Genomic DNA, 22,973 nt, shown 5'->3' on the forward strand with positions numbered 1-22,973 from the left:
TCCGAACAAGATAACGGACCTGCTTGCACGGCCCCGTTCGTTCGGTGGCAGAATGTTTGCACAGCCTGCCCCACATCTGAGAGCGGATTCCAGAGTCGGCTTGGGGAAGAGGGGTCGAAATGCAATGGACAGCACCTTGCAGAGACCGACAGGAAGAAAAGCAAACTTCCCGCTTCTTGGCCACCATTCTTCGGTGGTCAAGCTTATGCCAATCCCTTCTTAGTTTGAGAAAGATACGAACGAGGGATATTGACGGCTAGCTTGATAATTCTGAAATTTGTGAGTACGGAGTGTATTGGCCGCCCCCGAGGGCACATGGCGCGGGATGTGCCCTCATGGCTATTCTCCAAAAAAAAACCAGTGGGAGGGCTCACCGCTTCCACACCACCCACATCATGGAAAAACCTCCCCCAAACCAGCAATGCCACCTCCACACTTGGAAGATGTGGCGCAGCATCTCAGACTGAGGCAGCCAGCCGTTTGAAGAGCACCAGTGACTTCATTTTGCGGGGAGATATCGACGCCATCTGGATTAACCCTGTCTTTGAGCATTCTGAGATTCGAGGCTCGGCATAACCTGGTCCGTCTCAAGTCTCACTCTCCCAGTCAGCCGGCGAATGGCATCTCACGAGACTCGACCTCCGGAACTCTCCGACGACATGTTGATATGACTTGCCAAATCGGGACACAACTTTCGAGGACCAGACGGCGCAAATATCCCCCGCACCCGACTGAAAGGGACCTGACGATAGGAGATCGAGTGGCTCAGATGAAGTCCGACGAGGATGAGTCTGAGACCTTAATATCAAGCAAGAGTCGACGCATGAATCGCACGTCTGCGTAGGGCTGAACTCGCGACTTGCAGAAGCCACTCGGCTCTGCATCAAGGATTGTCCAATGCCCGTCATTGTCATTTTTCAATGTCTTGACAGGATGGCCATGCATCGATCGACCGGCTGGTGGTTGTTGGTTACGGCCAATTGGTACCATCAAAGGCGACCCCAACCATGGGCGTCGTTGGCTTGCTCATAGGGCTGAAATGGAGGGGCAGGCTCTTCTTTAGCATAGAGGTACCACTCCGGTATGGACCGTGCTCCTCGACCCCGCCATCCATCCCTCTCCGCCTTCCCCTCCAACGGCATGTTCCTATCTCCATGATATCGGCCGGTATCTGGTTCGGATCAACGCACCAGCGTTTTGTTAAACAGACAGGCTGAAAAGCAAGGCTCGACAAGCAAGCCAGCGGCGCGAAGCTTCGAGCTGGCGGTCAGTATAACGTATGTGGTGAATCGGGACACGATGGCTCTAGACCTAGTGTCAATGGAGAAGGACCGTCTCTGACAAATAGAGGACACGCGAAAGTTCCCAAACGGGTGATGGTGAGGGAGGACGGCAGTAGTGTTTTGGTAGCACGAGGTCGCTGCGTCATCACCGTCGTCGTCTGTCCCCCCCGTACCCCGTGGGATTTTGGTGGAGGCGCGGTGCAGCTGTCTTGATGCAATACTGATGTCGAAGGGTAAGGTAACGGGCGGGGTCCAGAGCGTGGCGTCTGCATTCGACCCCAATTCCAGGCAGAGCTCCTTCCCATCGAGGAAGACTTGTTCCAAAACATTCCGTCACGTAATAAACGGAGAACCGTCACTGATGATTATTTCGGCCATCAATTACACCCGCATCAGCCAATCCCGAACTCAAACGTCAGCCACCAAGGTGAGACGATAGAGTTGAGCATCGCAGCCGTGTGACGGCTTGCCACGCAGACTAGCTAGAGTTCAGCGGACACAAGTCGGCATTATTACTCTTCTTTGCCTTATTTGCCCTCGCTCGGAGCACTCGATAGGACTGACGCACTGGTTTCTCTCGGACTTTCCAAGATCGATGTGCGAAAGGAAATTATCGAGATGCAATATGCATGGTACATATAAGTACCTCCCTTTACCTTAGTCTAGCCCTCCCCCCCTTGCGAGAAGCGGCAGGGTACCCTGGGTGTTGAGACAGACACTAGCCCGGGCCGCCCGCATGCCCTGAACGACAAGAAAAAGTGGGCTGAACGGCGGCCTGAACGAGCCGTGGTCGCCTGCAGGTATCATTCATATCCCATTATTAACGAGCCTCGCCCACCCCCCTCAACCCCTTGCTCAGGTTCTGTCTTGCAGCAAAGCTGTGCCCGCCTGTCTCCACGACAAGACGTTTCCAGCAGAAATGATGCGCCCTTGAGCCGACCTCCAAAATTAATCTCTTTTCCCCTGGTGCTCGACCATTTCTCCTCTTGCACACTCACCTTCACTTTGTTTTATTGTTGACTGCAAAGCTGGGGCTTCCCTGTCTCCATACAAACACCGTCCGAACTCAAGCTTCCCTGTTTACTCCATCGATCAAGGGCCGGCCCGAACGACTTATACCAAGGGCCCCGCCAATCGAACAACAAACGTGGGCAGTGTAGGTAGTTTACAAGAGGTGACAGCTCAACGCGCCCCAAGGATTCTGACAAGCCAAGCGCGATGGCTTCTCTGATGCCAGTCCACGCTGTCTTTGCGCCAGCTGGAAATGGCGCTTCGAATGGCGGTGGTGGTGGTGGTGGTGATGGGCAAAAGCCAAAGCGCGCGAGAACCAGCAAACCCAAGGTCAAGACGGGGTGTAACAACTGCAAGTAAGGGACATCCTCCCGCTGTCATCCCGCCAACGAGCTTCAAACTTCCCGGTGATGCATATTGTTGTGTCTGTTGGTTGGTGGCGCTGACCCCTGTTCTCCACAGACAACGAAGGATCAAATGCGACGAACTTCGACCAGAATGCTACAACTGCGTGAGATCAAAAAAGATTTGTTCCGGATACCCCCCTCCTCCGCGCAGCGCCAGACCGTTTGAAGAAATCAGAATTGCACCAAAACCAATTGCCGGTGCCGGTGCCGTTGCGGCCGCTCCCCCACCCGTTCGCGATGCTCTTCAACTGCAGCCTCACCCACGACGGGTGGCCAAACAGCTCAAGCGGACCACAAGCCCCCTTACACCAGTAACACCTCAAGCGTTCATGATGCCAACAATGCCAACCATGCCGGTTTTGCCGATTAACGTCTCGATAAATCTCCCATTCACCGCCGAAGAAGGACTCTATTTCCAGCTGTTCCGTGAGCGGACGGCAAGTGAACTCTCGGGCTTCTTCGACTCTGCCTTCTGGGCACGAAGCGTCCTGCAGGAATGCCATGGCGCATCCGCCATTCGGCATGCGGTTGTTGCTCTCGGAGCCTTGTACAAAACTCTAGATAAAACAAACGAGTCACCGCCGGGGTCACCAAGTTCAAACACCAGCCCCTATGATAGTGCCAGGAGGCACTGGGAGATGGCTTTCAGGCAGTACGCCAACGCTCTGAGCGCGCTAATCAAGGCCGATTCAGCAGAGTCCTCCAACAGGACGAGATTGATGGCGAGCGTGCTGTTGGCATGCTTTGACTCGTTTGTTGGCGACCATCAGCAAGCTATTGTCCAAATCCAAAATGGGCTTCGACTGTTGGAGAAGCTCCGCCAGGAACGGAGACGGGCATTCTTACCCAAGCCTGAGGAACCGGTGGAGGAAGAGCTCATTCAGATGTTCACTCGACTAGCCATTCAAGCAAAATCCTACGACATGGCCTTCCATTTTCCACAACCCTATGTCGTCCGCCTGACCGCGGCTGCCCAAGACCCCAGCTCACCGGGCTCTGAGGGCGGCTCGCCCATTTCAACTGACCAAGGTCCCGTCCCAGAGCGATTCTCAACTGTGCAGGAAGCTCGTATCATATGGGATCGCCTTGTCGAGCGCATCTTCCGCTTCACCGAGACCATGTTTGTTGAGGCTCAACACGGTGTCATGGGCATCCTTCCAACCACGCTGGCGCAGCGCGGTATGAGTTTCAAAAAGGAAATGGATGACTGGGCTCATGCATTCGAACACATCCTTCAGTCCAGAACGGCACCGGGCGTGAGCAGCCAGGAAAAGGCATGCATTGCTGCAGTGAAGATGCATCAGATCATGAGTAGTATTCTGTTTATGATGACATTTTCCGACAGCGAGCTGCACTTTGACAAGTTCACGCCGGATTTCAAGCACATTGTGGATCTCGCTCTGGAAGTTGTTGGTGACGAGGAAAGAAGAGCGGCAGCCAAGCGTTGCCCAGATCAGAGATTTTGTTACCACCAAAGCCGATGCGAACCCGATATCTTTGGAGGCCACGAATACGCCGCACGCCATATCAAGCCCAGCTTCAGCGCGGATCTGGGTATCGTTCCGCCGTTGTATGTGGTGGCGACCAAGTGCCGTGACCCCATCCTTCGACGGCAGGCCATTCAGCTCCTGAGGAGCAGCGCCAGGAGAGAAGGCATGTGGGACAGCGAGCTGACGGCACGCATCGGGATGTGGATTGCCGAGGTAGAGGAAGAGGGTTTGTTTGCCCCCAGTGATTTTGCTCCGTCGCCCACCGGTTCGAGCCCTGTACAGCTGTACTCGCCCCGTCCGTCGACAAGCGGCAGTTCTTTGACGCCGCCGCCTTCTGCGACGTACAGCGGAGGCCGATCGAGCCTCAGCCCTCAACCTGGGTTCGAGTACACAGACAGCCCGCCTAGTCAGAATGGATATGCACGACAATCGTCGCTTTCACCCAGTGTTTTGTCGGTGCAGATACCGAAAAAGATTGTGCCGGCAGAGAAGCGCGTCATGGTCAGGGCAGTCGAGTTCAGCCTGCGTGACCGATCGGCTACGATACAACTGGGCTCGCGAAACCTCAGACTGGGGACACCGGATTTGAGGACGAAAGTGACGAGGATTACGTGGTGATGGAATTTTGGGTTTATCTTTTTGCTTTTCTCTTCTTGAATATCTCGACTTTCTCATATACCCGGACAAGTGCTCTCTAGTCTTGTACAGAGGAGGTCTTTTTTTTCTTTTCTTTTCTTTTTTTTTTTTTTTCGTTTCGCTTCTTGTCGCATTGTTGAAACGATATTTTTTCATGTATGTGATGGGGGAAAAGGGGGCGGGAACGAAAACGGAAACGGGGGGTTCCAGAAAACGGTACACAGGAGAGCATGGGTCGAGCAATTGGATCTCACGACCTTGCGTGTATTTTGGGTGTTTTGTTTTGTTTTGCCTATCTAGCTTGACTTGGTGGCGTTCTGTACTGCCAATGTTGAATAGTTGTTTGGTGTTGGGGGCAAGGAGGGTTAGACAAATCGCCAGGGAACTGCTGTTGTGTGTCTCCCAGCAAATCCGTTCATTTTGGAAGAGCTGGTATCTGAAGAAGTTAGCGGGACGGGATGGGAAAACAGAACGACGATGCTCTAGTCCTTTTTCACTTGGAAAGAGAAAGATATTTAAATAAACCAACCCATCTTGATCAAATTGGATTGCTTTGGCCGTGATTGAACTCTTCGTGTCTGTCTTGAGGGAAAGGGAAATGCCCGTCAGGCGCGTGAAGCCTTCCCTTTTTTTTTTTTTTTTTGCTGCATTTCTAACTACTCCTTGGTCGGTTTTTAGAAGGAAATATTCAATAATAAGGCAGGAAGGGGGAATCTTAATGTGGCCGGCCTCTTTTCATGAGGAAACAACTTGGGATGAGCTTTCCTCCAGGTTTGGGCAGACAGATGTGAGGGAAGGGATCTGCTATTTGTCTACCGCAGTCACTCCCTCCTCACCTGATCTCTTCCACATCCTGAGCAAGAAGGGCAGGAGCAACCGCGATATATAGATTCCTTCCCGGCTCCACTCCCGCCACAGCGGCACCGGCCAAATGGTCGAGCTGGTAAACAGGTGAGCTTTTCGCTCCCAACCCACCCCCTCCTTCCACATAGTTATATGACATGCCTTGGATCGTTTGCTTTACCATTTACCGACCGGCACAAATATATTATTGGATCAAAGTTGATGATGAATCCCATCAAATTAGTCGCTCTTCTTCCATCAAAAAGCTACCGCTGACAGCCTAGGAACTGCCCATCATCTGACCCCATCATCCGCCTATACACACTCTTTCTCCCCTAAGACATCCCCCAAGCCTGCCCCTGTCCGGGTTGTCCCCCCTCCCCCTCCCACCCTCCACTATGCTGCTGCTGCTGCTGCTGCTGCTGCTGTCCCTGCCCCTGTCCCTGATACTGCTGCTGCTGATGCGCATGCATCATCTGCTGATAACTCTGCTGCTGCTGCAACTCCCTCTGCATCTGCGCCTGCTGCATCATATAACCATAACCCATCTGCTCATCCCCCATCATCATCATCTCCGGCCCCATCATCAACCCATCCCCCCCAAACCCAAACCCAAACCCCAACCCCCCTCCCGGATCAAGCTTCTCCATCTCCCTCATAAAGAACGACCGCTCAATCTTCTCCATCATCACCCTCTTCCCCTTTTCCCGGTCGAAAACCGCCATCGTCTCCGGGTACTTCCTCACGTTGAACCAGTGCGTCAGACTGCGCAGGGCCTGCTCGAGCGGAAGGGCTTCCTCAACCTCTGCGTCGATATCGGAGCCGGCCAGCCATTCGTCTCGCAGTTCTGGGCGGCAGTAAAGGTACACCGCCGTGATTACCCGCATGTTTGACTGCCGCCACTTGCGGCCGCAGTAGGGGACTTGGTTTTTGAAGAGCTTGAGGGTGTACAGCCGTAGTTCCTGCTGGGGAACCTTCAGGGTCTTGCGGAGGATGGGGGATGACTTGTACTGCACCAGTAGCAAGTTCCGGTGGGCCTTGTTCTTGCAGATCTTTTGCATGATTCGTAGATAGTTGATCAGGCAAAAGAAGTTTCGCCGCGAAAAGTCCGTGATGGGCTCGCTGGGGAGAGGGTTGACGGGGTAGCCGAGCTCGTCAACTTCTGGGCGCGTGGGGGGTGCTTGTTGTTGTTGTGCATCAAACGATTGCTGTGCGTCTTGGGACGCTCCTTGCTGATCAGGTGTGGTTGTTGGTGATCGACGACGTTTGATGGGCGGGGGGGCCGCATCGTCCTCTTCCTCACTGACTTCCTCGACATCCTCGAATTCTGTCGCTGTAGGGTTAGGCATGCCCGGATGGGGTATCACGCCAGCCCGAGAGCCGCAGAAGTAGAAGAAGCTATGTTACCATATCAGCTTCCCATCACTTCCAACCAAGACGAATGAAGATATACACACCTATGCTCGAGACGATCAAGTTTATTTTCCACAACCTGCTGTACGTCGTGGACAGCAAACAACTTGAGTACCAGCGGAATGTAGCAAGAATCCAACAGGAGCTGTGTCAAGTACTCGAACTTTAGAACGTCTGAAGCCCATGTTAGCACACTATCATCACAATGCTCGCTCCTGCAAAGAACTTACGAGAGAGCTTCAGCCACTTCAACAACAGGATCAGGATACCCGTGGCAGCCTTGGCAGCAATTTCCCGATTCCTCATCTCATCCACATCTGCATCTGAGGGCGAACCCGGATCAGGTCCCTTCCCGCCGGTCCCATTAGGCCCAGGCGCCTGGCTCGGCCCATTAGCCCGGCCGGCAGGTAGACCACCACCCTGTTGCTGCCCATTAGGACTGGCAATAACCATGTTACTAGCAATGGCCAGAACCTGCTTCAGCAACACCACAACCGCAGACTGGAGCTGTGGCAGCGCCTCCTTGTAAAACTCTTCAACTGCATCCAACCGCCGCTTCGTGTTGTCGTCAACCTCCCTGGGGCCATAATCCGCTCCTGATCTGGACGCCTTTCCATCTTTGTCTCCTGGCTTCACCAAGCCCAGTTCCTCCTTCTCCTCAAGCGTCAACTCGTCAAGGTCGAGCTCATCGATGAGATCCTCATCCGCTCCCTCGCAGCCGCCCCTGCCCTCTTTCAGAAACCTCTCTCTCTCGTCCCACAGTTGTCGAGTAGCCCGCGTCATACGCACTCTCTTAGAGAAGAGTTCTCCTGCTTCCATGATCGAGGCTGGCACATCGCTGCCTTCCCACTTCCTCCCCACCAGCAGATCCTGGAGCCCTGCTCCTCCTTTCCCACCTGCGCTGTTACTAGTCGCGTCGAGCGGTGGGTACATGAAAGGGAAATTCTGGTTGGTTTGGTAGTTTTGTTTCTTTGCGCCCTTACCACCGGCTGCCGGGCTCGGGGGTGGTGATGGCGCTGGTGTCGCAATATGAACGGGCTGGTTAAGGATCGATCCTCCTCCCGTCTGGTTAGGAGGACCGGAGATAATCCCAGTTTGGGCGGTGTTTCGGGGTGGGTGACTGGGTAAGTGAGGTAGTAATGATGTGTGCTCTGCTTCCAATGGAATTGCTGGCTGAGGCGGGACGTATGCTGGGTATTTTGATGTAATCTCCTGTCGGAATACGTGGTAGTCCAACGGCGAGGCCGTAATCAGTTCCATGTCTTTTTCGTTGATCTCCCTCTCGCTTGTCGCCTTCTTCGTCTCTGCAAGCTCCTTCATACCACCAAACACCAGCAATATTGACTTCCAAAACAAGAGGAAGATCTGAGTCTGTGGCAAAATCCCAGCCTCATCCCACCTCAGCTTTGCCGTCGCTAGCATGAGAAAGTCCACCAGGTTGGGGTTCAAGGCAACTGCAAACATGTTAGCAACCAGTCTCCCTTTTCTTCACCAAAAAAAAAGGTGCACTTACGCAACCTCGGCCTGACCTCTTCCATCCCTTCCGAATCCTCCAGAGTGAGCTGAATAACGACATACATGACCGTCATCAAATGAATCAGCTCCTCTGCCTGCATCTGCAAACTCTGCGGCGGCTCATCCGCCCAAAACGGCTCAAAGGCCCCTCTCAGCGCATCCCACATCACCTCCACCCCTCCACACTCCGCCAACACCCTCACCCCCTCCTTCATAGCATCCAACTGCACCTTCGTAGCCGCACTCTTGCACTTCCCCTCCACAACCCCATTCAGCATCCCCACCTTCCTAACAGTCACCGTCTCCGTCCACCGCCCCAGAACAAGATACACCACCGCCCCAATCGCCTCCCCTCTGACCATCCTATCGTCTTGATCATCGCTCAACGGCTTGATATGCCCCAAAATACTCGTGATGAACTCCTTTCGTTTCGAAGCATCCACCTCATCCCATCCCGGCGGGGGCTGAGCCTGGCTTTCTGTAGGTGAAGACTCGGGCGAGGCAAAGTACTTCCCCCACGCCGTGTGAAAAGCCCTGTTCGCAGCGTTCAACCTAACCCACTGCCAGAAATTATACATGAACCACTCGTCGATTTCCTCCTCGAGGGGGCCCATGTCGGTGTATTCGTAGTCGTAGGCTATCGGTTCTCTGTTGGGGAAGTCGTTCACAATTCGTCTAAGTTGTGCCAACGAAAGGGAGTCGTTTGGCGAGACATTTTGTTGTTGCTGCTGCTGGGATTGTTGACCCTGCTGCTGCTGCGGCTGAGAGGCATCATTGGTCTCGTTGCTGTTAGCTGTGTTTGGAATCGGTGGTGCGGGGACAGAGGGAACAGCTGGGGGAATGGAAGGTGCTGAGGGTTGTTGGTTACGGACGAGGAGGGGGCGCTTGGCCAGGGATGTGGGAGGAGGAGGGGGTGGTTTTGATGTGTTGGCGGGGCCAGCAGCGCTGGCGTCGACCGTGCCATCTTGGTCGACTCCTGTTTTTTGAGCTGGTGGCTCAGCTGCAGGTGGCTGCGATGCTTCTTTTCCTTTCTTGGATGCGTCATTCGCAGCGCTCGAGGCACGGGATGGCCAGAGTGAGTTCATGATATCGTTTCGTCCGGAAGCTCCCCACAGAAGCTATGAATGGTTCGGCGGTCAAGAAGTTGCGAGGGATACTGTCATTTTTCGTAGGGGATTAATTGAATAATAGCGAGTGTTTTGAAATGGCTGCGTGATCTAGTTTCGTCGGAGGTGTTGAAAGTACAAATAATCTTTTGATTTCGTGTCACGGAACGTTGACGTCGGACGAGGAGGGAAGCTCTTCATGTTCAGCCTTGGGCGGCAGGACCCAGAGTGTTGGTGTATTAATGGCGGGAAGTGGGTCATTAACAATCTAATCAAAAGTGGGACACTGCATGATCCCTTGTTCACATCAACTTCATTGATATTCATCAGCAGAAAAGGATGCAATTTTTTATTATAGAGCATCTTTCAAACAATCCTCAACTCCGCAACGTGGTATACCCTTTTCTTTTTCCCGTGACGCCAGCACAATCATATAAGACAAAAAATCAAAAGGAACAGTAGTGCCAAAGAGAACAAAAACCCGAACGCTTCCTTATTCCGCTATGCATGCCCCTCTCAATGATCCCAATCTTTCCTTCTCACATAAAATCTCCCTTCCCAAGTATCCCTAGAATCTGATTATCTCCCTTCTACCGTTCCATCCATGTTTGATCCTCCACGCTTTACTTCCTCCGCTCTCGCTTCCCAGACCCCCCACTTACAGCTCTTTATTGTCTGTATCCTTCATCATCAGCTGTTCATGCCTTTGCCAAAAGCACTCCCAACCCCAATCCTGAAACGGAAATCTTGCCCTTGCTTCACCTCGCGCCCAGAACTCAATTCTAGTAAGCCCTGTACGTCTGGCTAGCAATCAGAAACCTCTTCCCATACTTCGACTGCTTGGCCAGCGAATCCCAGTTCGGCACCAGAATAAACACATCGTTGAAATGCTGCTTGACCGAGTACTCCTCGTTGCTCCTCTTGCTGACTCCGAAGTAGACCGTACCAGAGACATTGACCATGATCATCATCCTCACGCCGTCGTTAGGCCCGTGAATATCGATCAGGTTCTGAGTGGCGCCAAAGCGGTAATCGGCGTTGATGACGTGCGCATCAAAGGTGTCGACGACGTAGCTGACGTGTTTCTTGTCGTTGGTGGCTTTGGGGGCTTCGCGCTGCTGGGCAAGAATCTTCTCCCAGTCTTCTGGGGTGGGGCAGACTAGGCCGTTGACACAGATGTCGGCAGGGGGGTGGCCGGCGTTCTTGTAGGTGTCATTGTTGGTCACGTAGGACTGGCTGACGCCCTTTCCCTCATTGATTTGGCTGTAGTACCAGTTGACGAACTTTGAAGCAGCTGAAAAATCATGTTAGAAAGGTGGTTCGGCCCTTAGGTTTGACGGGGATTAGTCACGGACCATCAGCGGCTTGCCGAGTGTTGGTATCGTCGACGTAAGTCATTGTGCGTGCTTGATTGATGGGGGAGGTAGTTTGAGCGATTCTTGAATGATCCTTGAAAGGTGAACCGCAGATGCGTGCTTGACCGTTGCGAGTTGCGAGTTGCGACTTGTGCTGGCGAGGTTCTCGATGAGGTTTGCGCGCTAGATAAGATGGTTCAAGTTGCTTGAGACGGATTGTCGCGCGAAGAGGCTGCAAGACAGAGACAAGAAGTATTGGACTGTCGTGATGCGCTGTTCAGAAATAGCTTTGCTAACGAGGAGGTTGCGAAAAGTGGTCGCTTTGGTCGCCAAGCGAACGGTTGATGTTGGGGATGAAGGTCGCGAAAGTGGGCAGACAGTTGATGGAGAAGTGATGGAGGGGGACAAAAGGGCAAGCGAGTGAAACTGGCAGAGTTGCGCCTCAAAAAGTAGGTTCTAATCAAGCCGTACTTGGCCTTGTGACTTCGTGAATCAGGTGAAGGTTGAAGTTTTCTGCCTGGTTTTGCTCCGGTGGAAGAATATCAAGGTAGAGCAAAACAATCGTGAGCGAGGCTGTGGTGCTCCAGGTGTAAAGTGTAAATCTTCTTGGCGACGGCAGCCTTGTTCCAACGTCAGCTGTCCCACAGCCCCACTCCAGCTTCTGAGCCGCAAAGCTTCACGCACCAGCTGCCACAGCCGTTCACCATCTGCCAGACGGTCTGAAGCCAAGCTTGCTTGCCGAACCTCCCAAAACTTTCGGCCGGACATATCCCGGCAGGTCATCACCACGCGCGACACCCCGACGACGGCGGCAACGATTGAGTTCGGTCAATTCGGCTGCCCCAGCCTCCAACCCCATTTCTCAGCCCCTCTGTAACCGCCAAAATGGTCAGAATAACCGTATCATCCCTCCTCAGGACGGCGCTCCGGCCAACCGCCTCTGTTCCTAGGTGCACCGCCAGGTATATCCTCCTCCCCCTTTATAACTCCCCCACCAAATACTAACCCTCTCTTAGATCCTTCTCCTCCCTCCCAACCCTCCGCCCAACCCTTGCACCCACCCCCTCCGCTTTTCGCGCCCCATCTCAGACCCTTCTGTCCCGGGGACCTATCCTCCAGCAACAATCACCTAGCAGTGGGGCCGAAGGAGTCCTCGATTTGATCTCTTCCACCTCCATCTCCTCCAACCCGGCGATGCAGTCGATGCAAGTCCGTTGCGGACCCCGCCCAACAATGGCCAACGCCAGTCGCCTGATACAGAAAAGGAGACACGGGTTCTTGAGCAGGATCAAGACCAAGAACGGGAGGAAGACAATTGCGAGGAGAAGGGCAGCAGGCAGAAGGAGGTTGAGTGCTTAAGCTGGGGTGTCGGCAGAATGGGGGAGAAGGAGGCATGGCAAAAGGGGAAGATACCCACATGGAGGGCACACGAGAGATGTGTATGAGTACGGCATGGAAAGTGAAGAGCGGGGAGGATTGTATCATATGAGGCAATGGAAGAGATAAATAAAAGGAATCTCTATGAAGATGCCGCTGTGTCTGGTGTAGTGATATGCTTTCGTGGCTTGCTTATTTTGCAGGGTCTCACGAGCAAGTCATCGAGGAAGCGGAGGAAACTGGTTCCTGCCAGCGATGGAAAGTCAGGAATAAAAGCTGCCCGCCCGATTCTTGTGGAAAAGACTGTCCAGAGCCTCACAGATCACCGGCTACCCCTCGCTTCGTAACATCGACGCTTTGGCATCCCGACCATCAAAAAACTTCAAAGTCAGGCACTCTACATGCGCTCCGAGTGTGACACGTCAATAATGAAGACGCCCTGTTACGTCTAAACTTGCATCGCCATCTAGTTTACTCAGGGCTTGATGATGAGCAAGCTTGCTCATGGAGCCAGACCCTTTCCATACTCACCCATCAGGAGGTCTAGCATATCTCCATTCAATTCGATTGCTTCGTCCAATGACCTTCAGCTGCCTTGCGATCAACCAACAGAACAGCATGTCTCACACCTGGGTTAGGGTTCCCTACCTTTTTAACACCATCCATCTCCAGCAACTTCTCTTCCACACAGTCACATGCCTCATCAAACCTCCCTTATCAACCTCCCCTTCCACTACCAATCCCCACTTACCCAAACCATCACCGACAAAATCCCGTCAGGTCAGGTCAGGTCCGTCGTTAGCACCATCACGACACAACCATCCATGATATGGCCCAAGCTCCCGTTCCCTCGTACCTCTCTCCTACCCACCCTAGATCTTAACTCCGATCCATTAAGCCCGTGCCATAACTTAACCAACCAACTTTCAACTCAACGGTTTATGTCAGCGGCCAATCCCCCACAACGTTGCATCAAAACGGCTTTTTTTCCCTGTCTCTCCATTGACAAGTTTGACTCAACTCCCCGTGAAATTTGACAAGGAAACACAAAAAGAGAAGGTCTGTGTGTAAACAATGTTTCTCTTTTCCTGCAGATAATGTGCATAGGGGGCGTGTAACTAAGACGGGCGGGAGGTCAATGCCCAAGCAAGCAAGCAAGCAAGCAAAGCCGTTCATCCGAACTTTTTTGTCTTTGTTTCTGTCTCTGCACGAATTGATCGATCTGTTTTTGAGCAGGTGATGTGAAGAAAAACAAAAAGCATAGCCCGAGATCGGACATGACTATCGAAACATACCTACCTAACATGCCTTCCCAACCCAACCCCAAGCTGCGGCCTCTTTTTTCCCCCTACCGTACCAAGCCCCCCGGCCGAAGAAAACGGACCATGCTCGATGCCTGACTGACATCCATGTTCGGAGGACCGCAGTCCGAAATCCGCACACGGGATAGGGGTATACCTTACCTGACCAACCTGGAAACGCCGTGCATTTGGGAGTCAACAAATCTCAAACGGAAAACCCATCTTCTTTCAGTCATCTCGTCCGTCACTGCCCAACTACCGTAAATCTTTTTGTTTCCTCGGAATTATGCCGTGTTGCTATTTTTCGTCTCCCCATGTTTCCCAATGTTTGGTCTTAATTGAGCAACTATGCGGCTCTAGTACGGAGTATTTCCTGTTTCAAAGTCGCTCATTCATGCAACAACATCAAGCACCTCCCCATAATAAACAAAACAATTGATCCAAAATTTTGGTAATATATTTCTCTGCGAATTCGCGCACGTGGCGGCCGGCTTGTTATTGTCGTCCTCGAGTAGTACATGTTTTCTTCTCGGACTTGCCTGATCCATATATATATGTTTATGTACAAGTGAGTTTGGAGCAAGCCCGACAGCTTCCTCGGAAGCTGAGAGTGCCTTCTCCCCTTCCACCTCCCAACTGTCATCGCCCTTCTTTTGGGAAGCGTATAAGATAATAAACCGTGAGGAGGGCGGACAGAACAGCGGACCAGAATAACGAGATAGACATTTGTGCGTCTGATATGTAGTGGTGATTTGTCCTCGTTCAAAACATCCGCCTTCGCAACGAACGAAATAGAGGGGTTGTGTAGTAAAAGATAGATAATATAGCAAAATGATGATAGAAGTTAAAAAAAAAAGGGGGTGTGGTATCGATCCTAACATAAAAAAAACACAATGACAAAAATATATGAGAGGGTAAAATGCGGTCCAAAAAAATGATGTGTGTGCGATTGCAAACCAAGTCCAAAACAAAACAAGAACAACAGAGGGGATATCCGGTCAAGAAAAGGGCAAAGAAAATCCAGAAAGAAAACAGCAAAATAAATAACAATACACCCCCCACCCACCAAAGGCCGGTGTTCTTTGTGAAATGCGAACCAAATTTTGCCAAACCAGAACCCCAAACCATTGCCAAAAATACGAAATGCTCCCCCCTTCCCCTTTTTGATGAGCCGGACAGCATTATGCGTGAATAATTGCAAAGGTATCACGATCCAGTCCGGGTGAGTTGTTGAGATCTCATTTCTCGCGGACGCTGTTGTTCCCATGTGCTCTGTCCTCCTCAATCAAGAGATTTTCCTGAAATGGTGATAGGATACGTCCTGAGTAACTCGAAGTGGGTGGTGAAAGGAGCGTATGTGTGGTGTGGCGTCTAATGTACATGTCTAGCGCCTCGAGCCCCGTCGATAGTTAATTATGGTTCCTTGAACCGTAGTTATCTTCAAGTGGCATTCCAGGCATAATGCCCAACCCCGCCGTAAACGCCTCCGGGAGCCCCGGAAGAATGAGAGCCTGGGGGTGGAGGGGGGTGAGGGTGTTGCTGTTGCTGGTGGCCGTGCTGATGCGACTCGGGCTTCACGCTCGGAAACGCGTAAGGCCTGTCGGAACTACCATTGTTGTATGAGACGCTTGATGCTGAAGGTTCGCCCGCCGTGGTGGTCCAGCTCTGCGAAGAGGGGAAATAGTCTCTGGGCGGCGGTGCGTTGGGAGCTGTGGCCGACGAAGGCGCTGAAGTGTTGTTCTCTTGCGATGGCGCTCCGTATTGAGAAGGTCCACCCTGAGCACTTGATGGGTGCTGTGACTGTGGGCTCATGTCGTTCGCCGCGTAGGCTGATTGAGGGGGGCCGTAACGGTACTCTCCTGGGGCTGTGTCGTTTGAAATGGAAGAGGTAACCGACTGGTGGCTCGCATGACGCGGCGACTTTGATGGCCGGGGGTTGCTGTCGACATATCGGGGCACGTTGAGCGAGTTATCGGCGGTCGTCGACAGGGACAAGTGTGGTGGCGCGGAGGTTGCTTGCACGTAGGTAGCGAACTGAGTTCGGATCGGTGGTGGCTGTTGATCTTGCGAGACAAGGGAGAGCTGAACGGATGGCATCGATGTCTGCTGGATGGGTATCTCCTGAGGCTCAGCTGTGTAGCTAGGCGCGCCAGAAAGCGGCAGCTTCGGGTAGGGCTCGGATGGCATTGTCGCGGTAGGGTATGTCGCTGAACCTGGGTTGTGTGGCATCGACACCTGGCTCGAAGGATTCCATGTGGTGGGATAAGAGCTAGTTTGACTTGTCAGCAAGTTTCATTTGTAAACAGATATGGAGAAGTGGCCGGGACGTACTTTGACCGCATCTGCATCGGGCTCTGCGGCATTTGCTTCGGAGCAGTGAAGGTAAAGGCTCCCCTGGGAACGTGTCCGTCCAAGCTCGAGATGCGAGGTCTGGCATCGTGTGGCGGCTTGTTGAGAACAACCGCCTGGGCGACGATTCCCTGGCCAGTCTCAACAAGAGTCTGGCCCCGCGAGCCGGCACTAGATCCCAACAAAGGAATCTCCTTTCTGGCCTGGAAGTTGCGCGGACTTCTGCCTCTCACCACAATGGGTGCCGTTGTCAGCTCCGAGAGGACGAGCTTTTGCCCGTTTGCCAAAGTTCCGTGAAGCTTGAGGTGCAACACGAAGTGCTGTTGCAGCTCCTTCCGTCGGCCGTTGTTCGCCGTGGCTCTGGCAACCTGGTTAGTGACTCATTCCCATGTTTACAACAGTGTTGCTGCTCCCCAACTCACATTCTGAACTGGAGACGGCGCCATCCGATCGGGTAGATAGCGTAGTGTTCGCCACTTGTGTCATCCTCGTCCTCCGCCCATGGAATCAAGGGAAGATTGGGCGGCTCCTGGTCTGGGGCCTGGTTTACCTCAGGCGAGTTTGGTGGCGGTGTCTTCCATGGGATCACGATCAACCGGACTGGGTGTCCATCGACAGACTCGATGGCGGAAATGCTGACTTCCATATTCTTGATCTGGCTGGTCTCGCCAGACTCCAAAAGCACCGACAATGGGACCTGTGGGAAGCAAAGGCTGCCGCTGATCTGGAACAAGTTGCGCCGATAGCACGTCAACTCGGCGTTCAACACGTTGCCGTCACCCGCAGCCGAGGGAAACTCGGACAGGAAGAACATGCCGTGGAGCTGGGCGTCAATCTCCATTTCGTGCATCCGTCCCTTCGCGTCGACGATGGTGTGCTTGTCCCCCACTTTCTTGAACGACAAAAGTTTCTGGTCGTGGTTGGAGGGCTTGTAGTCCTCCCGCAGGTCCTGGACCATCTCGGTATAGGGCGCCTGGTCAACCTGGGAGTATGGCCTTTTGAGGCTGTTGATGCTGGGGATGTTCATCAGAGATGGGTGCGGGTACCGGTCGTATCCGTCGCCCTCTTCCTGGCCGGGCCGGGGGTGGTGATATTGCGGGTAGTCCATGGTGTGCTGGCGACTTCTAGGACGCACGAGATGCGATGGTGCTGGTGGCGGTACGGATGGATCTTGAGGATTGAATCTGCCCGTCATCTGAACGGGATTTCCATAGTTGGACCAGAGGCTACCGTGTTGAGTCTCAGCCCTCAGCTCTGCCATCGTGTATGTCGCTGTGGCTGACATGGGAACCTGCCTGTTCCCCTAGAGCAGCCCAGAGTTCTCCGCAGCAGCTCCCACCCAGATTACCAAACAGACAAAGAGAAGAACAACACCTGCCTCGTAGAGTCAAGTCCCGCTTCACAGGTCGTTCTTGCAATGATGCCGATGGGGATGTCGGTGGATGATCAACAACAAAGTGGTGGTAAAGGATGGGATGACAGCCCACAGCAAGGTTGCAGGGCAGCGTGTATGTATATGTATGTATGAGCCAATACGGCCAGGAGGTGGAGGGGAACCGTTTTATGAGAACAAGAGGCTTCGGCAATGCCCCGGGGGCGACAAGGGACAGAGGCGAGGCCAAGCATACCCTGGCGCCTTCAAGGATGGGATGGTAGGGAGAACTGTTTAACAACGCTTGCAGGGCCCGTCGCGCGAAAAGGTGCTCCAACCATACAGGGAAGGAGGGTGAGGAACGGGGCGATCTGGCAGGCAAGCCCGAATTCCCCTGCTAGTCGAGATGGGGCAAGATACCGTCCCAGAAGCTCAAGGACAGGCTCTGCTATTTTACCACGCCCTCCTTGAAGCCTCTGATATGCCTTCTAGCTGCTTGAGGTGTAGCTTGCTATACATGCAATGGAATAGCAGAGAAAACAGAGCATACATCCGATTCCCTTAATCTTGCCCACCTGCCCAAACAGGGGGCCGTTAACAGGTCCGCACAAGCAACTTCTTTGCTGTGTCCACCAGCGGTCCCCACTTGGGTTTGAAGGAGGGGTGGAGGTACGGGGCCGGTAGGAGGAGGAGGGCAAGTGAGTGATCAGAGAGGTATGAGGACCTTGAGGTGCATCATTCTGCTTAGGTACTTACTTGATATGCCCCCCCCCCTGTCCTGCACCACCTGTCTGCCGAGCGGGAAGAGAAATACACATATCAACAGCCCCCTACCACCCATTGACGCACAACGTTTTTCTCGGAATAACTGTGGGCTATCTCTTTCGGGGGATGACCCGCGGGCACAGAACTTGTGGGTGGGTGTTTGGACGGACGGCGCATGGGGTCTGAATGGATACACGGGGGGGCACATCTGGCCAAGCCAAACGATCAGAGGGGATGGAGGAGCGGACAAGACGGCAAGCACCCCCTCGGCCCCTCCTCCGTCCAATCCAAGGCCAGGGTAGGAGAGGGCCCCCGGTTGTCGACCTTGTCGGCCGAGCGAACAGGGGCATCTGATTAGGCCAGGAATCCTCCGAGGACTAGCGACCCGCAATTTTCTAGAAGACCGTTGGGTAATAAACGCGCCGGCGAAGGGCCTTTCTGCTGCTGCTTTTTCAGAAGGGAATGGTCTCTTGTCGAGGAGGGGGGGGTAAAAAAATCGGTTCACGAGATTGCTCTCGACCGGGGTGGAGAGGGCGAACCAGAGCGCCCCCCGGTGGACCCCAGTCAGCTCGGCTCGAGATGGAAAACACAATTACACACCCCTGCCCTGTCCTGCCCACCCCCTCCTCCATCCCCTCCTCCCCAGTTCCCCTCCAGTGCTGGGTGTTGCTGCTCCTTGCTTGCATTCTCGCGCGCTGCCCGTCCGCCGAAAAGAGGGACGACAGATGCAATATCAGGCCTTTTATACTTCTTGGCCACCGTTGTGGACGCCCTTTGACACCTCACAATTGGCAGAGGATTTTAAACGAAATCAGCAGCAACATAAAGAAACCGCCTCGGACGCTTGCTGTGGATATCGCATCGCTTTGTCATTTGATCACGACCGCGACGGCCGCGAGGTCCTGAGCAGACGATGGGTGATGGGCAACAATGGGCAGCGGGAGAGCAAAGTGCCTGGGCCCGCAGTGGACCGAGGCACGTCGAATCTTTTGCAACCGCCTGCATTGCAGTGTCTCTGGCTGGCTGCTGCTGCTCAGGCAGGAAGGACGCACAAGAGGTGATCAGCGGACGAGGCATGTAGTCGGCGAAGGACTCGACAACAAGATGGTATATCAGAAAGGAGGTGTCACTTCGGGGACTTGTGTGTGGCGGCGAGATGCAGGTTACGGGTCTTGGGTATCTTCTCGTCCACCATCCGGTAGGTGGTTCGGTGACCATGATCAGTGATATAATTTCTTCGTGATGGCCTCTCTCTTCTTGTCAGGAGGTGCACTCGAGTTTAGGAGCAGACGACTGGGTAACCCCGGCCATGCCGCATGGCCCGATCTGGTTGTAGTGCAGCACAGGGACCATCCGGAAAGCCGCCATAGCAGTAGCAGCAAAATGCGGAGGTGGGAAAACGGCGCCGCTTGACGACATTCCCAAAAGGGAACTTGGTGCCTGGCGCCCGGCTTGGGCGCAAAGGCCACGGCGATAAGTTATGGAGAGGAGCGGTCATGCCATTTCAAATGCGAGCCGTGGCTAGAACCGCAGGGCCGACAGGAGGCTGGCTGTGATTGGAGCAGGTGGGCGGGATTGGCAACAGCTCAGCAACCTCTCAGTGATGCTCAGAGGCCAGCTCCTTAGTCCTTGCTGTATCGTGCATATGTGTCGTGACAGGGAGGGCGGCAGACGAGCTCGTCCGCGCTATCTCGATCTCCGTGCGGTGGAACTCGACCACCACCTACTGCTGCAATATCCAGCCAGATGGTCGAATGGGGGAGAGTCACTGCTTCCAAGCCACCTGCTGTCCTCGAGCTGGCAGAGAGGCAGCAGCAGAATCTGATCTTGATGGAGGTCGTGGTAAGGAGGTCGTAAGCTGGTATCCCGAAGCCACATGTGCATCTCCCAGGTGTGGTATTTAATGTATTTTAAATTGCATCGCACGCAGGCTGGGGAATAGGATGTTGAAAGTGAGTGAGAAGCCACTGCAGTGGTGTTTCTAAAAAAGAAATAGTGGAGGGGTGACAGGTCAAAAAGGTGTGGGTGTGTGGTTGATGCCTTCCAATGGTTGAGTCGGTGGTTGAACGGGTGCGCCTTCCTCGCTACAATGTTGTCTCACGCAGAACAATCTGTATTCAGACAGTGTCATAATTATACCTACCTACCTTTACTACAGCTTCTCAGTTTCCTCTCCTGTCACCGGTGAGTATGTCTACTATGTAGGTATCGACGCGTAGCTGCTTCTCACCTTTTTGACATGTCACTCGCTCACAAACAACAAACAACCCCGATCCCGATCAATCAAAAGTCTTGTCAACGGTCTTCGGTCCAACGCTAGAGGCAAGGTGGGGGGGTTGGAGTTGCTGTTGGACGGCGCTGGCTTGTCCATCAGGATTTTAACTTTTTTCTCTCTTTTCTCCTCTTGGTCGAGCGGAAGCGGAAGCACCCTGAGGGGCAGAGGGACGCCAAAAGGTCGCAGAGTGCACCGAGCGCACCCGGTCATTGCCGTGGCGGTGGCTGTCGGTTGCAACACTGTCGTCGACTCCATGCATTGGCGAACGTTACAATCACGATTGCATCGGGGTAAGCCAGGAACCAGCGGCCATTTTCTGAACACGATCTGACCTGCCGAGCTATCAAGTGCGACAGTCTTTTTCACTGTTGCGATACAGATATCTATCAGTTGCCTTGCTTGAGCTTCAGCTTCGGCTTCGGCTTCAGCTTTCATCTCATTCGCATGGCTCATCAACAAGGGCTCTTCGCGCGTGCTGCAGGGGCAATGCCACTCTGATCACATTCTGACCGCTCCACGGGCTAAAACGGCTCGCTTGGTCTTTGTCGGCTGTCTAGCAGCTGTGCTGATACTGAGCTAGGAACCGTTGGAAATGTCACGATTCTCGATGACGAGGCCCCTGGTCCTTGACAACAAGAAACAGCAAAACTTGGCTTGTTTTCCTCAAAGGCTAGGCTGAGTTTGGAGTCGTGCATTTGGCGAGTGCGAGGGGCGTTTTCTATTGTTTCACGCACCAACAGCCGCTTACATGTTGACATCGGCGTACAACCAACAACAACTACGGATACAATCCCCAGAAACCACGGTAATATCCCGATCTTCAAAAGTTCTCGGCCCGCAACCACGGAAGATTCGAGGCTGCCGTCTCCAAAGTTCTTACAAGCTACCAGATAAGTCCTGTCAACCCTCGGTTGCACATGCTGCTCGGGACTTCGACGCCCCCGAAAGCTGGCTGCTCTGGTCTGGTATGCGTGTCAATAATAGCTTTCGTACTGCACACTGACCGAGATTGACCCCTACAGTCTCCATCTTACACGGTCGGTTTAAGCCTATATGTGCTGGCTAATATAGGGCTTGTCAACCACACCAAAAATCCCTGTTCAACTTGGTACGAGCCCGCTGTCGCCCAGCAAGAAACACAAAAATCCAGCGCTCTTATTTCTCCGTGGACGTACATCACACAGACAATATCTATGCAAGTACGCGAGGTTGTCACGGTTGTACGCCCATTATCACCCTTGTGATGGCTGCTTTGGGGCATTTTGGCAGGACCGGTGTCTGAACACGGCGCAGCCCCAGGCGGATATCGAGGTGGTGCAACCACGAAACCATCATGTCAATGTCCAGCACTCGGGACTTGGGCAAGCAATGACACCTGGGGTCGGCACTGCCCTGCAACCATGGCCCGATGTCATCTCTCGGCCTGCCAGTGGCAGCCACCCCGCGTGTGCACACACACCATACACCACCGACCTCGAGTTGCAACAAGATCGACCAGCCCCTCAACCAATGGTGAGCATGCCGAGCGGGTTCTGGTGAACAAGCAAGATTTCAAGATATCCACGATAGGTAGGCCGTTTGTCGGGAACTTTGGTGTATGTTTTATCTATTGTGCTTGGTCTTGCTCAGCAAATATCGGTCCCGCCCATTACCGAACCGCCCAAGTTTGACTCTGAGTGCTGCGCATCATCCATCACCATCCCGCCAGCGGCCGGCAACGGAGATGATGACAAGCACGCCGGGAGTCGAACACTGCTTCCGGGAATGGAGACAAGCCCAGGGTGAAAAGAGGGGTGGTTTGTCATGCTCCAGGCAGGCACTAAGCAGTTGGTGCTCAGGAATGTGAGCGACTGGCAAAGGTCCCTCGACAAGCAGCCAAAGTTCGTGGTGCAGGACCCTAGGCCGTATTCAGCAGCCCGCTCCGACCGGAAACACCTCCATTGCACGAAGATCCTGGACTCCACTTGTATACCATTTCTCAATCGAGGAACCACTTCTGCGGCCAATTCCCGTTTCTGCGCCGCCGCGGAGGGGGAGCAACGCCTGTCTTGCGGCCTGGCCCGGTTGTCATCGCTGAATCATCCTGCAGTACGATAATCACACGGCAAGGAGTTGTTCTCATCTGCCGCAGAGCTTGAAAACGCCGCAGCCGACGCTGTGTGGTCCAAAATGTTGGACTACTACGCAGTACCCGTCGTGGGGCAGCAGTAGGCAGCGCCCCGGAGCCACAGCAAGATGCACGAGCATATGCCATTACATGCCATACTACAGTACTTGCTACCTATCTCTTCAGCAGCAGATATATTCCGGCCTGATGGGCAACACTTGGGTTCGCTGATGCTCCAGACGAGAAACGAAAAGTTCTGTCGGTCTCCCAATCAGTCCAAGGCAAACTCGCCTGGATGCATTTCTGCCAATATCCCGGCAGCTTAGAGCAGGTTATCATTGGGCGGGCAAGATAGCTGTGTGTGCCGC

General features: G+C 53.6%; 5 protein-coding genes across 5 annotated transcripts; 2 read left to right on the forward strand and 3 right to left on the reverse strand.

The window, feature by feature from the left end:
- Positions 1-727: 727 nt before the first annotated feature.
- Positions 728-5,401, forward strand: QC762_209430 (uncharacterized protein). Its single transcript, XM_062887848.1, has 3 exons — positions 728-1,925; positions 2,006-2,650; positions 2,757-5,401. The coding sequence occupies exons 2-3, from the start codon at positions 2,502-2,504 to the stop codon at positions 4,807-4,809; spliced, it is 2,202 nt and encodes a 733-aa protein (XP_062746021.1). The 5' UTR covers positions 728-1,925; positions 2,006-2,501; the 3' UTR covers positions 4,810-5,401.
- Positions 5,402-5,861: 460 nt separating this feature from the next.
- Positions 5,862-9,909, reverse strand: FAR11 (Factor arrest protein 11). The gene is made up of 4 exons (XM_062887849.1): positions 8,597-9,909; positions 7,314-8,537; positions 7,128-7,257; positions 5,862-7,068 (listed from the first exon to the last, which is right to left on the reverse strand). The coding sequence occupies exons 1-4, from the start codon at positions 9,681-9,683 to the stop codon at positions 6,006-6,008; spliced, it is 3,504 nt and encodes a 1,167-aa protein (XP_062746022.1). The 5' UTR covers positions 9,684-9,909; the 3' UTR covers positions 5,862-6,005.
- Positions 9,910-10,486: 577 nt separating this feature from the next.
- On the reverse strand, positions 10,487-11,621 carry QC762_209450 (uncharacterized protein; the record flags this gene model as incomplete). The annotated part of the gene is made up of 2 exons (XM_062887850.1): positions 11,060-11,621; positions 10,487-10,998 (listed from the first exon to the last, which is right to left on the reverse strand). The coding sequence occupies exons 1-2, from the start codon at positions 11,100-11,102 to the stop codon at positions 10,487-10,489; spliced, it is 555 nt and encodes a 184-aa protein (XP_062746023.1). The 5' UTR covers positions 11,103-11,621.
- Positions 11,594-12,575, forward strand: QC762_209460 (uncharacterized protein). The gene is made up of 2 exons (XM_062887851.1): positions 11,594-12,021; positions 12,076-12,575. Exons 1-2 carry the CDS (start codon positions 11,945-11,947, stop codon positions 12,416-12,418), a joined length of 420 nt encoding a protein of 139 aa, XP_062746024.1. The 5' UTR covers positions 11,594-11,944; the 3' UTR covers positions 12,419-12,575.
- A 1,450-nt stretch (positions 12,576-14,025) lies between these two features.
- On the reverse strand, positions 14,026-20,531 carry VIB1 (heterokaryon incompatibility protein). The gene is made up of 3 exons (XM_062887852.1): positions 16,509-20,531; positions 16,069-16,446; positions 14,026-16,006 (listed from the first exon to the last, which is right to left on the reverse strand). Exons 1-3 carry the CDS (start codon positions 17,369-17,371, stop codon positions 15,178-15,180), a joined length of 2,070 nt encoding a protein of 689 aa, XP_062746025.1. The 5' UTR covers positions 17,372-20,531; the 3' UTR covers positions 14,026-15,177.
- Positions 20,532-22,973: the final 2,442 nt, after the last annotated feature.

This window comes from Podospora pseudocomata, assembly GCF_035222375.1.
Source record: "Podospora pseudocomata strain CBS 415.72m chromosome 2 map unlocalized CBS415.72m_2.2, whole genome shotgun sequence".
NCBI lineage: Eukaryota > Fungi > Ascomycota > Sordariomycetes > Sordariales > Podosporaceae > Podospora > Podospora pseudocomata.

What these genes read in the sequence shown, in the direction of transcription:
- QC762_209430 (XM_062887848.1), top strand. Translation starts at nt 2,502, where the DNA reads ATGGCTTCTCTGATGCCAGTCCACGCTGTCTTTGCGCCAGCTGGAAAT. An exon ending in ACGGGGTGTAACAACTGCAA is followed by an intron (nt 2,651 to 2,756) that starts GTAAGGGACATC and finishes TGTTCTCCACAG; the next exon opens with ACAACGAAGGATCAAATGCG.
- FAR11 (XM_062887849.1), bottom strand. Translation starts at nt 9,683, where the DNA reads ATGAACTCACTCTGGCCATCCCGTGCCTCGAGCGCTGCGAATGACGCA. An exon ending in AGAGGTCAGGCCGAGGTTGC is followed by an intron (nt 8,538 to 8,596) that starts GTAAGTGCACCT and finishes ACATGTTTGCAG; the next exon opens with TTGCCTTGAACCCCAACCTG. An exon ending in GAAGTGGCTGAAGCTCTCTC is followed by an intron (nt 7,258 to 7,313) that starts GTAAGTTCTTTG and finishes CATGGGCTTCAG; the next exon opens with ACGTTCTAAAGTTCGAGTAC.
- QC762_209460 (XM_062887851.1), top strand. Translation starts at nt 11,945, where the DNA reads ATGGTCAGAATAACCGTATCATCCCTCCTCAGGACGGCGCTCCGGCCA. An exon ending in GTTCCTAGGTGCACCGCCAG is followed by an intron (nt 12,022 to 12,075) that starts GTATATCCTCCT and finishes ACCCTCTCTTAG; the next exon opens with ATCCTTCTCCTCCCTCCCAA.
- VIB1 (XM_062887852.1), bottom strand. Translation starts at nt 17,371, where the DNA reads ATGTCAGCCACAGCGACATACACGATGGCAGAGCTGAGGGCTGAGACT. An exon ending in CGCCGTCTCCAGTTCAGAAT is followed by an intron (nt 16,447 to 16,508) that starts GTGAGTTGGGGA and finishes CCAGGTTGCCAG; the next exon opens with AGCCACGGCGAACAACGGCC. An exon ending in CCGATGCAGATGCGGTCAAA is followed by an intron (nt 16,007 to 16,068) that starts GTACGTCCCGGC and finishes AAGTCAAACTAG; the next exon opens with CTCTTATCCCACCACATGGA.